Below are 14,227 nucleotides of genomic sequence, written 5' to 3'. Positions count from 1 at the left end.
GGTTGTGGAGATGTCTGTGGCCACTCAAAAGATTTTTGGAATCTTTGGGATGTTTGGCACTGGTTTCGGAGACCATAAAAGTGTCACCAAAAAATTCTTTGTGCACAACCAAATTAGTAGTTCAGTATAACAACAATAATATCTACGCAGTTATGACAACAAACTCAGCTTCTACAATGATGATCATGGTTGCAAGTAAAAATGAACATATAAGAATTGTAATACGAGACCTCTGATAAATATCTGAGATAATCTCGAGCCCCCCTTGGTCAAAAAAATAACACCTCCTCGGTCTCAGCCTCCTCTCTTGGGGAGTGTCAATGTAAGCAGTTATACCCATGCAGCAGAGGCTATTATCCAAGGTATGATAATTCCAAAAGCTCATCCATTGAAATAAGAAACAATGCTACAGCTTACCTGTTTGACTCAAGCAGCAATGCGGCCCATGGGGGCTAACTCAAGGGTTCATCACTTTCTGACCTAGCGATATGCCTGCAGAAGACAAAATTTCAGATTTATAAAATCTGAAATAAAATTCACATTGTAATTTATACATTTTTCACAGTAGTTATGAGTAAGAGCTGATTTTCGATATGCCATCATATCTATATACTTGCCCAACCAATATAAAAAAAACTTAAGTGCATGTTTTTAAGCTTTTAATCCATGATGAAAAAGAAAACAAATCAAGGCTTAAGAACAACTTATTTTTGAGGATGACAACCAAGAAGCAGTAGTTTAATATCAAATAGTATCAGAAAATCACATAAATTCCCACATGGTGTAATAAATTAAAACTACCAATTCGAAGAACTCGTCCAACTTTCATCATTTTAACTTTAGCAAACACAGATTATATATCAACATTTTTCTAAATCTTACAAACAAAAAAATGCAATAAAATCTTTTGGAAATGGTAACTAAGATGATAATTCAACCCTGGTTTTGTGTTAAGTTGTTTCTGAAAACAAAGATGATGGACAAATATGCTTCTTGAAATCTTAGAATAAATATGTTTCTCGTAACCAAACCAATTTAAATATTTCTTATGAATCTCTTATAAATTCCTTAAAATGAAATGTGAACCTGTGCCATGGGTTTAATGCAGAGCATCTATGCATCAATTTACAATTGAGATGACATGTGACATTGAATTATCAATTACTAGTAACCTCATGTGTTCTATATATATATTGAACAGAGAAAAATGCTGTCATACAATTACTTATAGGTGGATGCTCCTTTGCTGTCTCATCGAGGAAACAATAAAAATGACCAATGTTTCATACGTATACAAGAGCAAACTAATGGCATATTTCTATTATAGGGCAGTCATCCGAAAGTAGAGAAGGTTACACCACTCAGATTTCTCAGGTTCCATACACACTAATCTCAGCAAAATCAGCAAGTGATTCCACAATTAAAGGTAAATAACAATGTGAAATAAAAAAATAAGTAACATTTAAAGTAAGTAACAATGTGAGGGATGATAATGTGAGGTATCCACAGTTCGGTGTAGAATCAGTGACTACTGTTCTATGACAACAGAAAACTTTACACCAACCAGTATATAGAATAACAATGTGAATAATTTGCAGTTCCGTTGCAAAATGGTAAACGAAAGATCAGACCAGATCGCCTTCGGAATCGTAGAACTAGTTCTCAATATCGACATGCTGTTCCTCCGGCTCGTCGTCGGAGTACTCGAACCCACCGTCCCTCATATCAGTATCTACACAATCCAACAGGATCATCTAAAATGAAATTACGGAGGTAAATAGAAGCAGTGGGTACAACGAGACAAGGAGAGATCAGAACAAAAATCAAAGGGGAGAATGCAAGATCGCTCACCGGAACCCATGGTTTGCGACTGCCGCTCGATCTGGGAGAAGGATCTCGGGCTTCGATCGGAGGGTCATAGCTAGGGTTTTGGCGATGGATCGACAGATCGAGACGAAAGAGGTGAACAGGCCGCGAATGGAAACAGGCGCGACAGCGGTTCGAATCGCGCTCAAGGCGAAGTAAACCCTTGTTTGGGCCCACAAATCTTGGACTATTTGGGCCCACAGCCTCCCTTGGTCTCCAACAGTCTCCACGTGATGGTTAGTGTACAATCTGGCCGAGGCTCGCGTCAGAGAACATTGGGAGACTGAGCAGTCTCCAAACGTTGTCGCCGTTCTACGTCGGCAAAGACAGAGAACATTATGTGATTAGAGAGCTGGGGAACCTCGCAAACCTCAGAGGTGAGCTCCGTATATTAGGACTGAAGCATGTTGTTTGTGTTGATGATGCCAAGGCAGCCAACTCGGTGAGCAAAGCGCACCTGGAGAAGCTGACTCTAGAATGGTTTAGCAGTTCCATTGATTACAGCAAGGCCGACTGTGGCGATTCCAGTGAAGAAGAAGCCACTGCGCAGGATCAGAACACGGAAGATGATCCATTGGAGCGCAAGAAGAGAGCTGGCGAGTTGCAGTAACAGTATGGCACTCGAGGCATTTCCATGCCTGGAGACACTGGAACTCCGGACAATGCCTGAGCTGGAGAAGTGGACTGATGTGGAGGACGGTGGATTCCCTTGCCTTCGTCAACTTACAATCGGAGGTTGCGACGAGCTGAGGACCATTCCATGTCTGCCTTCGTTGCAGACACTAGAGCTGGACTAATGTAGAGGCTTGACAGTCCTCCCAAAATTCCCACGACCGACCAGCTTAGAGATGCTGATAGCTTCATTGCCTCAGAACATACCCAAGCTTCAGATTCATAGTTCGTTCGGTCAGCATATCGCAAATTAACGATCTAGTGATGAAGGAACAAGAGGGCGAAGGTTGCAGATGGATCACATCGTGGAGGTTCAAGAAACAGCAGCCAATAATGGAGAATTACAATCTCTTGCATGTTTCTGTAGCTTCCTTTCCTGCTTCGGCAACAATCTCAGGCAACTTCCGGGCATCACCTGTCGTCTTTTTGAGGCTGCCTGCTGTGACTGGCTCTGTTTTGGGATGAGAAATCCAGGATTTACTTTCAGTGCTTGATGTTAATAGAATAAGATAAATTTCAATTAAAAGAACATTTTTATTGGACTATAATGAAGAAAGCATATCGAATAAACAACATCTGACCAGTAAGAAGTTCTGAATTAAGTATCTTAGCAGTAATTTTTTTTAGGAGATGAAACAACAGTGGATCCTGCAAAACCTGTAAACTTGATCAGGAAGAAGGAACTGTAAGCCAAACTTATGCTAACTTGTTATGGTACATTGACCAAATACTTGTTGCCATCCCTGAAACTTGCCCTTCTTGTTTCTGATGGATTGATATATTCTTACAAAGATCAATCTTTTTCACCATGGCTCCTGTAAGCAACCAATGCTGCTGAGAGAACACCAACAACCAGTTCGTGAGCTTCCTTTTCCTCGAGTGAAAGAAAGTTCAGAGACAACCCAAATGCTTGAGTAGGACACCACAATGCTGTGGCACAGACAGTGGTCCATATGTATCAGAAAAGAAGCCACATTGCTGAACTGAGTTGTTCAGGTATCAGCATCTGATGAGAATCTTTCTCTAACTCTTGGAAATCTGTAGACAAGAGCATGTTCAGACCGCAAGGCGACTTTGCGGTCTCTGACATGCTCTGACAAGGCCAGCCTAACTTGCTGATCTGGATGGTAGTTGATCGATGTCGTGCCGCAACCGCTTTCTAGGACTTTTGGCCAATTTGCAGGTGAAGCTTCACTAGCAACCTTGTGGGGATCACTAGCAATCTACTTGTGAACCTTCATTACTGTGCCAAGAACAATGCAGAGTAAAGTGGTTGCACCAGAAACACAAGTGCTTGGAAGATGATGGTTTGCCTTGTTCATCTGCAACCAAGTGGTTTTCAAGCACTGAAACAAGGCACAAATATTTCTGTCATTACTGTTGGCAGACATAATATGCAAAATCTTGGTATTTAACTCAAAGAGGCAGCTATGAGATCTCATCCTCCATGGTTGTCTAGTTAGTGCCTCAACTTTCCAATGGCATTTGATTGAAACCTGGGGTCAATTAAGCCTCAAAGACATCAAAAGCTCACCTCACATCAATGGAGAAGCTGTATTTCAGTTTGGTCTTCTCAAATTCAGATGTGGATTCATGCAAAACTTAAGGCACAATTCTTTCATTTCAAAAAAGGAATGAAAAAAGTATCTGCTCATAACATGATGTCAACAAAAAAAAGTTTAAGTGTACCACAAGCAAATTGTGTAACTCAATCATTACCATAATCCTATTCACTCACTTAGCATGAGGATTTCTTTAAAGGACTGGTGACCACAGATACTCATGTTAGATCATCATTCAACATCAACTGGAGAACTGACATGAACCATTGTGTGTTTGTGTTTTGGACAGAAGCCACCTACAAGATATAGAAATGCAAATGTCTAATCATTCAATTAATTTTCTTCAATTATTGATATAAGGGATCCTTAAATTTTGTACCCTGTTTCCTTTTTCATTAAAATTTACATATGTTTTCAGGCAAAAATATCAAATTTCACTTTCAATAATGTTTAGATGGAAATGCAGCTTAAGCATATATGTAAGATAGTATATTTGTCCTTGCAATTTTTAATATAATATACTTTTTTCTTCAAAAATAAGATCATATACATATATATATATATATATATATTCACATTCATAAAAAAAACTGAGGGTACTAATATTAATAATATCAATAATGAGTTCAAAATTAGCAATATATTAATAATTAAAATACCTAAAATGCTCTAATATTCTCAGTATCATAATTATTATTAAAAATATTGAAAGAGTATAAATGTAATAAGAATTTAACATCTCTATTTAATATATGCATGCATATATGTTAAAGTCAAATTTAAAATGATAAATATGGCAATCCGAAATTTCAGGAAATAGCAATATAATTAAATGTTGGCATGAAATCTTTGACCATGCAGAAGATATAGATGTATAAGTTTCATAGGAGTATAAGAAAGAAGCTAATCCATTGAACACAATAAATGCAAATCAAGTTAACAGTACTTGTATTCAATATTCAACATTAATTTCTTGGTAGTGAAAAGGAGTCATCAGCGCACCCACTGACACACGCCACAAATTCCACACCCTGAAATTACAGCGATGAGAGGGTGCAAAAAGCGGGTTCTACCAGGTGCTGGTGCACTTAATTTTACCGGGGAACCACTGGCGTATCTAAAAATGGCGTCTTGATGAGCTGCGGCGAGGTCAATAAATGTGGAGCACTTCCTCCTCCCAACGCCCTGCTCCATTCGATGAATTTCCACGCAGGAATCTCCAAATTCGTTGCTGTTGCTCTTCGTTTCGCTTCGGCTGGTCTCCGTTCAGGTGGAGAATTGGTCTCGTTCGAGCGAATCGAGACCCCAGGGAGGTGCAGGAGAGGAGTGGTTCCGCATCTTTGTGTACGTGGGTTTGGGCCAAAGATTGGGTTTTGAACGCATATCGAGCTTCAGAGGTGCAAAAGTGGGCGATTTTGGGGGTAAATACTGTTTGACGTGCTCAATGTTAAGCTATTTTTCTGCCGTCTCTTCTGTTGTCCCAAACTGGTTTTGGGTAGGTGTCTGATATTGGTCGATTCGGCTTTTCTTCAAAGAATCGCTACTAGTGTAATGACTTGTTTTCTAGAGTTACGTTTTTGATCGGAAAGTCTTGAATGCAATTCAATTTGGAATTCTTTTGGTAGATCATTGAACCTGAAAAGGGTTTCCTTTGGCAAAATGTTGCCTTTTCCCTTTCCTGGTTGAAATTGATTGTAATGGTGGAAACCTTGTTCTTGCAGACCATTGAATTGACGAGCTTGAGGCGTTTCAGCTTCGTGGTTGCGGCATTCTTTCTTTTGGCGTGGTGAAGAACCCATCTTGCTTTCGTCGTTACTGTAACCTTGGCATTTGGTTTTGGTGTCGGAACAATGTGTTTGATTGCTCAACTAGAGAGAACGCAAACCAAATCCAGAATCCACGCCGATCCCTCCCTCCACCAGGACCATTTCGACCGGATTCCGGACTCACTGGTGCTGCTCATCTTCAACAAGCTCGCCGATGTCCGGTCCCTTGGTCGCTGCTCAGCCGTGTCCAAGCGCTTCAATGCCCTCGTCCCTCTTGTCCACAATGTGTATGTTAAGATTGATCGTGTAGTGTCCATCGATGGTGACTCCTTCGACGCCTTAGACCTCTCCCTCCCCAAACCAAGAACCCTCTTTGCCCATCTCTTAAAGCTCATTCTTTTTGCCATCCTCCAACCCTTACACTACCTTCAGAACATTCATGGTTGGAATAAGCCCCTTCTGCCACAGCTCTCCCATCACTCCCCTCGTCAAGTCCTCAAGAATTTCACCCATGTTCGCAACCTAAGGATGGAGCTCCCTGCTGGTGATGTCAAGACCGAGGATGGAGTCTTCTTGAAATGGAGAGCAGAGTTTGGAAGCACCCTTCAGAACTGTGTGATACTGGGTGGAACCATGATGGACTATAGACCTGCTTCGGCCAATTTAGAGGGGGGAATGGAAGACAATGGAAGCATACCCGAGTCGTTCTATACGAATGGAGGGCTAAAATTGCGCGTCGTCTGGACTATCAGCTCTTTGATTGCTGCATCGACGAGGCATTATCTTCTCCGTCAAATCATCGAGGAACACCCAACGCTGAGCAGCTTGATCTTGACAGATGCTGATGGCCAGGGAACATTGACCATGGGAGTGGAGCAGCTGAAGGAGTTCAGGGAGAAACCATTGGCAATGTCAGCATCATCAAATAGGACTCAGGTGCCAGCATCATACATGAAGCTCAGATATGCTCCATTCTTGGAGCTGCCCGATGGAATGGGAATGCAAGGAGCTACACTAGTGGCTATCAAGCCCGCCGGAGAGGGCACCAGCGGTGGCCATTATAGCAGGAAGGAAGCCGAGGCCTTTATTTGTCGGGCGTTTGATGATCCACTCCAGGATACAGTTAAGGCATTGGTGAAAAACCGAACTTACCTCTTGGAGATGAATGGATTCTAGCTCAATTCTGCCTCTCGGGTCAGTTTTCCTACTACAGCTTGTACTGCTCGTTTACATGAAACCAGTTGTAGAGTGCCATTTCTACAGAAATGAGATCTCACTAGTTGCACTAGCTATAAATTTTTTTTTGTTGATCTCTGTACAGTAAGGATGCCTGGCTTTATTACAAGTTATTGTACACAAATAGATCTACTTGGCTTTATGGATGATACCTCGAATGCATGTGGCTGCAAAAGAGCATCTTCTGAGCTTTCTTTCTTGAGAATGTCTATTATGCTCATGATGATACTATCTAAGCAGTACACTAGTTGTGTTATTTTTCTTCATGTTCTTTTTGGCTTCATTTTGGGGATGCCACATATTATCAGAAAACAACATTTCAGCCCATTGTGCATCTGTTTTTCGTAATAGAAAACACAGCAGTTTTGTCATTTTTGAAGTATTTCCATTTTGTTAGAACCAATCTTTTTTCCTTTCTGCTTCATCCATTTGAGCTGTGATTTTTTCATTATTCCACTTCTTGTGTTGCAATTCGTTCCTACATGAAGACATTTGGATTTCTGTAGCACTCTAGAAATTCAGTTTGCAATCTTCATCATGATAATGTCATAATTTCACAGCAAAGATACATATCAATGCAAAGGTTCATCTAGAATTACTGAACATGTTTCTGATTTCGACAAAGCTTTTAAGGAGGGGTGAATGGATTTGAAGAGATCATCTTGGTATCTTGTTATTGACATGGTTTGGCAGTTTAAGAAATTCTTAGACAACTGATTCAGTGAACTTATGTAGTAATAAAAGCTCAGTCAACTCCAGTAGTTGATGACACGAAACAGTGTAGCAGAGCAGATCACTTGGAGAACTTTGCATCGATAATTGGCTCCCTTGCAGCTTTCCATCAAGCTGGTATCTTGTTTTTTGCATGGTTTGGCAATTTAAGCAATTCTTAGACAAATGACTCAGTGAATTCATGTACTGATAAAAAGCTCAATCAACTTCATCAGTCGAGAACATGAGATGGTGTGGCAGAGAAGATCACTTGGGGAATTTTGCATCAATAAATGGCTAACCTACAGCTTTCGATCAAGCTGCTATCTTGTTCCTTTTGTTTGATTCCTTGAGGTAGGAGATAATGCAATGAGCTTGATCCCACTGACAGATGTTGATGTTTCATCTTATCAAAATATATAGTCATGATGGACAAGTGAGAGATAACAGGAGGATAGTGATGAGAAACATGCAGGCCACAGTAGCAGCTTAGATTTCATTTTCATTTTGGGTAGCACATAAGCTTTGGCCAATGTCTAGTTATGTTTATTAACAAAACAGCAGTGGAGGGCCCTGATATCAGCTGGTGCATAAACATCAGTTTGATGTGTTGTTTATGACAGTTTTGTTCCTCTTGTTTGATTCCTTGAGGAAGGAAATAATGCAATGAGATTGATCCCACTGAAAGATGTTGATGTTTCATCATCTAATCAAAAGAAATCCACAGCATGAACAAGGATTGCAAACTTATTTGGACTGTATATCAAACCAAAAGAAGACTACTTCTGCAGGAAGAAATGCTTGGAATGTGAAATAAATATAATGAATAAAAAAAAGCTGAGAATCAAGCAAAACTCATAAATTGTATTGCAATATGTAACAAATAAAAAGTAATCCAGCAGAGAGAAAACAAAATCTAATCTGAAGATGTATGTAAAATTAAATTCCTCATAATCAGGCAAAACAAAATAAATTGTTTTCCATATGTATAAGAAATAAAACATAAGCCATCAGAGTGAACAGAAACAGAAAATATATATTGAACTTTAAATTTGGAGATGCAGGAAGAAATCCATGAAATGTAAGATAAATGTAATAAATAAAAACTGAAAATCAAGTAAATGAGGCAAATAAATTGTTTTGTCTGTAACAAACAAAAACTAAGCCATCAGAGACAGAAAAAAATAATAATCTAATTTGAAGATGCATATAAAATTAAATTTCTCAGAGTCAGGCAATACAAAATAAATTGTTTTCCATATTCATATGGAATAAAAAAAAAAACCCATCAGAGTCAGTGAAAAAGGTAAAATTTATCTTATATTTGGAGATGCAGAGGATCGAACCTATACCTCTCGCATGCAAAGCGAGCGCTCTACCATTTGAGCTACATCCCCGAGATGTTTCAAAGCACACAAATAATATATATATATTTAAATTATGTAGAAAACAAGAAAACAAGAAAACAAGAAAACAAGAAAACATAGGAAAATACTTCATATTCTTTATCATTGTATCATCACAATAATCAATTCGTCATTCTGACAGTCATATATATATATATATATATATATATATATATATATAATTTGAAGCTTTTTTTTTTAGGGATAGATATGCTAAACTCATATTTAAAAGGATAAATTGAAAATTAGATTATTTCTTTTATTCCTTTATGCAAGGATTAGTGATATGATTATGATGTAGCAGCATAACTAGGAATAAGATATCGGTCATCCATCACAGTGGACCGATATACGAAGTTACAAATGTTATATCAGCGTCAATTATATTATATGTGTCTATATCGGACTGTTACAAACCTCAAAAGCGTTATACTTACTGCTGTGACATGCATCAGCTGGCAGCCACGTGACGTTAGTTGACTTCGTCTCCCCGCGGAACCGAAATTTTCTTATTTCCTCTTATTAATTCCTTTTCGGGTCCGCCTTCTCTTTCCGTCCGCAAGAGGCGAAGAAGCGGAGCACTCTCGCGCCCCGATTCGGCTCTCGACGCCTTCACGATCTCGAGGTTAATCCATTCCTCCTCCTCTCCACGACTTCTCCTCGGTCTTGGAGTTCCGTTTGTCGTTGCTTTATATCGCATGCCGTTGTTTTAGATCACGGAGATCGGCGATCTTGTTCTCTCTTTTTGTCGGTTTCTGATCGGGGTCATGTTTGTTTCTGCTTTAGATCGGTGGAATTTTGTGTTAGATCTTTGATCCGTCCGTGTGATTCTTATTGTAGCGAAAGGGAACGATGGGGCTCAGCTTCGCGAAGCTGTTCAGCCGCCTGTTTGCGAAGAAAGAGATGAGGATCCTGATGGTAGGGCTTGATGCCGCCGGTAAGACGACCATCCTCTACAAGCTAAAGCTCGGAGAGATCGTCACCACCATTCCCACCATTGGTGAGTGTTGTTCGTGTTCTTAAACGAGCTTTCCTCTTCTCGACGTTGATATCCTGAAACCTGATGTTTCTTGTTTGTTCTGCTCGATTTGTTTGAATTGGCTCCTCTATTTAAATAGATATCATGCATTAATTTACCTATTTGGGTGAGTTCGTGATGTAGAAAGATTTAATTGGTGGGCGTGTGGGCAGAGATCTCTAACACGAACTCATGATAGCGTTTTCTTATCGCTCCCTTCGAAATGAGCTTTCTTTTCGAGAAAGGCCTACACGAAGAATCGATTGAACAAACCGTAGTGGCACATTCTCTCCGTGAGGGGATTGGCACCTAGAAAAGGCACTGCTGATTTTTACGTTTTCTATGGATCTTCTATTTATTCGTTTATCTATTACCAGTCTGAAACATACAATTTGATTTTGACATTTGTTTTAACAGTTCCAAGACAAAAGTTCTTTGTTCAATTAGGCGAACTGTAGGAAATGGATGTGGAATATCTCGTTATTTTAATGTTTTACTTCTCTTTCTCTTGAAAGTATGGCAATGCTTCCAATAACCCTAAGGCTTCCAGTGATCATAATTAATGTGGAGGATCAGGGTGATTTAGCGGTATGAAGACTTTTACCCTATCAATGTGGAAACTTGTTTTTTATACCTAAGAAAGATGAATAATTTAAGTAATTATTGGTGTTTGTGGTGGATGAAATGTATATGCTTGTGTCTTGAAAATCATGTCATTGTAGTGTAATTATGGTGGAATTTTATGCAGGATTCAATGTGGAAACTGTTGAGTACAAAAACATTAGCTTCACCGTGTGGGATGTTGGTGGTCAGGACAAGGTACTGCTGTAATTATGTTAGACAACTTTTCATTATCCATGCAACTATGTGAATGGATCATAAGAGTTGATGAGTCTGTTGGTTGTTTAACTAGTTTGCCGTGTTTCTCACTGCTTGTGTAATGGTGATCTTGTTTGCAAGAACAGATCAGACCTCTGTGGAGGCATTACTTTCAGAATACGCAAGGCCTTATCTTTGTTGTTGACAGCAATGATCGAGATCGTATTGTTGAGGCAAGGGATGAGCTCCACAGGATGTTAAATGAGGTAACCTCTTTTAACGATAATACTTACCTATCAAAAGATTTAATGTCAACTTCATTCTTGCATAGGTGCTCCTGGAAAGTCTAGTTGGGGTAGAAATACATTGCCTACTTGGCAGCAAGAACATGTAATTCTTTACAATTTAGGTTTACCATATGGCTCTAGGAGATTCCATCCAATAAATTTTGACAAATTATTCTCAGAAATGAAGCTAACTTTCGTGTCCTCAACTTCCTTGTTCATACACTTCCATGAAACTTATCTTGCACGTTTTGGTTAAAGAGACTGTGATTCTACATATAACCAATTTGGTGGTGGTGTTATTAACTTATTAAATGTAATGTGATTATATTTCTCATATAATTTCCTGTGATTCAAGACTTGATCCAAAAAAAAAAGTTTAACAATCTTGTTTCATTATCTTGGAGGTAACAAAAATGGATTAGAATTGGAGGAAAAAAGGTTCATCAGATTAAAAGAAATATCAGATGAATCTTTTAAGCAACTGATTCAATCATTGAATGTGAGCCCGCCTGATTCCTTCAGCATGTATTCTACAATGGATGGAGAGGCTTCCTTTTAGCATAAACTGAATAGGTTTCACATACAAGACATGACATTTCTCTGTAATTTTCTTCTCGATCTCCTATATACTAATTTTTTTCATATTTTGTTCTATAGTACTAATTTTGAATACTTATATTTACATTAATTTTTTTTCTTTGCTAATGAAAGTTGAATTTCTGATTGCTTTATTTATTCTCTTTGATTTTAGGAGGTCATGTAATTGCATCTTGTATTATTTCAAGTCATGAAGCCCCCTTTCTTTTTCTTTTTCCTCAACTTTCTTATTTTACTCAAATTATCTAATTTTATTGATTGTTATGAATTTAAAATATTTCGGAAAACAAAATTTGGAAAACTTACCCACTGCAACTGACAAAATGTGTTGGTCAGGCCTCCATTGAAACAGGACAGAGTGAATATTTCGACCACAATATATTGTGCTTATAATCACATTTTTAACTTATAATTTATCTTGCTCATGCTAATTCAGAGATTGATACATGAACACATGATGTTGGTGCTGTCATGGAACATCTGTTCTAACATCATGTTCATGGTTTTGATACAATCAGATAGTATTATTGGATCATAATGCCTAGTGTGAAGTTTGGTGGTATCAACTTTTTGTATTTAAATGACATTTGGAACCCTTCCATCGGTCGTTTAGTAAATGTGAAATTTAAAGCATTTTTGGTGATATCAACTTTTTGTGTTTAAATGGCATCTGGAACCCTTTCATCAAACATTTAGTAAGTGTGACATTTAAAGCATTTCAACTGTCTACTTTATTATAATAAGAAAGCATCATTATACTACCATGATTTACAGTTTCATTGTTGTTCTTGATAACTGTTCTGGTACTGCTAGGATGAGCTACGGGATGCTGTCTTGCTTGTGTTTGCGAACAAACAAGACCTTCCAAATGCAATGAATGCTGCTGAAATCACTGATAAGCTTGGTCTGCATTCCTTGCGTCAGCGACACTGGTAATATATTTATCACTTGATAATCTAATGGTTTTAGCTCATTACCTGCCATAGTAAAAAGTAAATTACAATCTGTTCCTTGAAAACTAGTTCATAGCAAGTGTGGTGGAATCTATTGATGGTAACTAAGGTGGTATATATAATGAAGAGATCAGTTGAGCATATGATTGTTTAAAATGGTGTCTTGATTATTTGGAAGAAAACCAAGTCGATCAAGCGTAAATAAAATAGTTGCCAGTTTTCTTTCGTAATTTGTCATATTGAACTGTGTATTCAGATTTTACCGTCCCACGAAGATTTTCTATGCCCTTTCGGTAGATCTGATAGACAATTGATTTGATATATTTAAGGCCTCCAATGCTTGACTGGTTTCTTGCGATTACTATGCTCAGGTACATACAGAGCACTTGTGCTACATCTGGTGAGGGTTTGTACGAGGGGCTTGATTGGCTCTCCAGCAACATCGCCAGCAAGGTAACGACTACTACTACTACCTTTTCTTAGTTCGTTGATGAGCATGTGTATGTAAGCACCGACAATATTAATTCTCAACAGAAAGCATTCCTAAGTTTCTTGCCATAGGAAGCCTTCTATATTTTTCTCTTGCAAATGAGAAATCTCCTTTCCATGAAAAGTAAACGATGTGTGCTGACTAAAAATTATTTTGACAGTAAACAAAGCATGGGGGGTCGCTCAAAAGCAGCAGTATGCATCGTTCACGGCATCAGCACATTAGAGGGACACGATGACAGTTAATGTTCCGCTTGGATGGGTGCTATCTCTTTGTTATTCCTGTCTCGTGCAATTCAAAAAAAATTTCCATTTGCTTTGTTGAATTGGATTTTTGTGGATGAAACTCTTGTTAGAAACACCTTTCTTTGACCTGGAATTTGCTTTCACCATTTTCAATAGAGATTGTGCCGTCTTTTAGTTCATAGAGTTTGTTTTATCTGCTAAAAAATTTGGATAGAAAACGTCATCAATCATGTGTGTTATTTAATGCAATGAAAATTTATTTTTGAGTGAAAACACAAAAAGTGTCGCGCAGTATTGAAACATTATGAGCCAAATGATATCTCATATAAAGGTCCAAATCAAATATTGGTTTGGGTTTAGTTGATGTATCCTGATGATAAGAACGAGCAAATGTGTCAATATTAGTTTTTAGAGCGAAATAGAACGTGATTGTTCGTGCATAACCGAGCCTTGTCTCGTAATAACAAAGATAATTCCTTCTGAAGTCAAAATCGTGGGGAAGAAAAAGAAATCCTCCCAAAGATCAGAGGCAGATTCATTTTTGAAGTGATCCCACCGTACGTTTAGAGGTCCCTCGAATAATAATAATAATAAAAGAC

At 38.4% G+C, this 14,227-nt stretch overlaps 2 protein-coding genes and 1 long non-coding RNA gene across 4 annotated transcripts; 2 read left to right on the top strand and 1 right to left on the bottom strand.

Moving 5' to 3' along the window:
- Nucleotides 1–508: 508 nt before the first annotated feature.
- Nucleotides 509–3,434, bottom strand: LOC135626521 (uncharacterized). The gene is made up of 3 exons (XR_010492359.1): nucleotides 3,120–3,434; nucleotides 1,852–2,989; nucleotides 509–1,732 (listed from the first exon to the last, which is right to left on the bottom strand). It is a non-coding gene; the product is annotated as an uncharacterized LOC135626521 (long non-coding RNA).
- A 1,696-nt stretch (nucleotides 3,435–5,130) lies between these two features.
- Nucleotides 5,131–7,300, top strand: LOC103979468 (F-box protein At4g18380). The gene is made up of 2 exons (XM_009395628.3): nucleotides 5,131–5,521; nucleotides 5,822–7,300. The coding sequence occupies exon 2, from the start codon at nucleotides 5,951–5,953 to the stop codon at nucleotides 7,040–7,042; it is 1,092 nt and encodes a 363-aa protein (XP_009393903.2). The 5' UTR covers nucleotides 5,131–5,521; nucleotides 5,822–5,950; the 3' UTR covers nucleotides 7,043–7,300.
- A 2,395-nt stretch (nucleotides 7,301–9,695) lies between these two features.
- On the top strand, nucleotides 9,696–13,807 carry LOC103979469 (ADP-ribosylation factor 2-B-like). 2 transcript variants are annotated; one of them, XM_009395629.3, is made up of 7 exons: nucleotides 9,696–9,844; nucleotides 10,060–10,219; nucleotides 10,986–11,056; nucleotides 11,203–11,322; nucleotides 12,754–12,872; nucleotides 13,265–13,346; nucleotides 13,544–13,807. In XM_009395629.3, exons 2-7 carry the CDS (start codon nucleotides 10,072–10,074, stop codon nucleotides 13,544–13,546), a joined length of 543 nt encoding a protein of 180 aa, XP_009393904.1. In that variant the 5' UTR covers nucleotides 9,696–9,844; nucleotides 10,060–10,071; the 3' UTR covers nucleotides 13,547–13,807. The 2 variants fall into 2 exon arrangements, with proteins under 2 accessions (XP_009393904.1, XP_064987938.1); XM_065131866.1 differs by lacking the exon at nucleotides 9,696–9,844 and adding an exon at nucleotides 9,852–9,966.
- Nucleotides 13,808–14,227: the final 420 nt, after the last annotated feature.

This window comes from Musa acuminata, chromosome BXJ1-3 (assembly GCF_036884655.1).
Source record: "Musa acuminata AAA Group cultivar baxijiao chromosome BXJ1-3, Cavendish_Baxijiao_AAA, whole genome shotgun sequence".
Lineage (NCBI taxonomy): Eukaryota > Viridiplantae > Streptophyta > Magnoliopsida > Zingiberales > Musaceae > Musa > Musa acuminata.
The sequence above is the reverse complement of the archived record's forward strand: the minus strand, read 5'-3'. Positions and strand labels throughout refer to the sequence as shown.

Excerpts from the sequence above, each read along its gene's own strand:
- LOC103979468 (XM_009395628.3), top strand. The coding sequence starts at position 5,951 with ATGTGTTTGATTGCTCAACTAGAGAGAACGCAAACCAAATCCAGAATC.
- LOC103979469 (XM_009395629.3), top strand. The coding sequence starts at position 10,072 with ATGGGGCTCAGCTTCGCGAAGCTGTTCAGCCGCCTGTTTGCGAAGAAA. Across the intron at positions 11,323-12,753 it reads TCCACAGGATGTTAAATGAG|GATGAGCTACGGGATGCTGT; the intron begins GTAACCTCTTTT and ends TGGTACTGCTAG. Across the intron at positions 12,873-13,264 it reads TCCTTGCGTCAGCGACACTG|GTACATACAGAGCACTTGTG; the intron begins GTAATATATTTA and ends TACTATGCTCAG.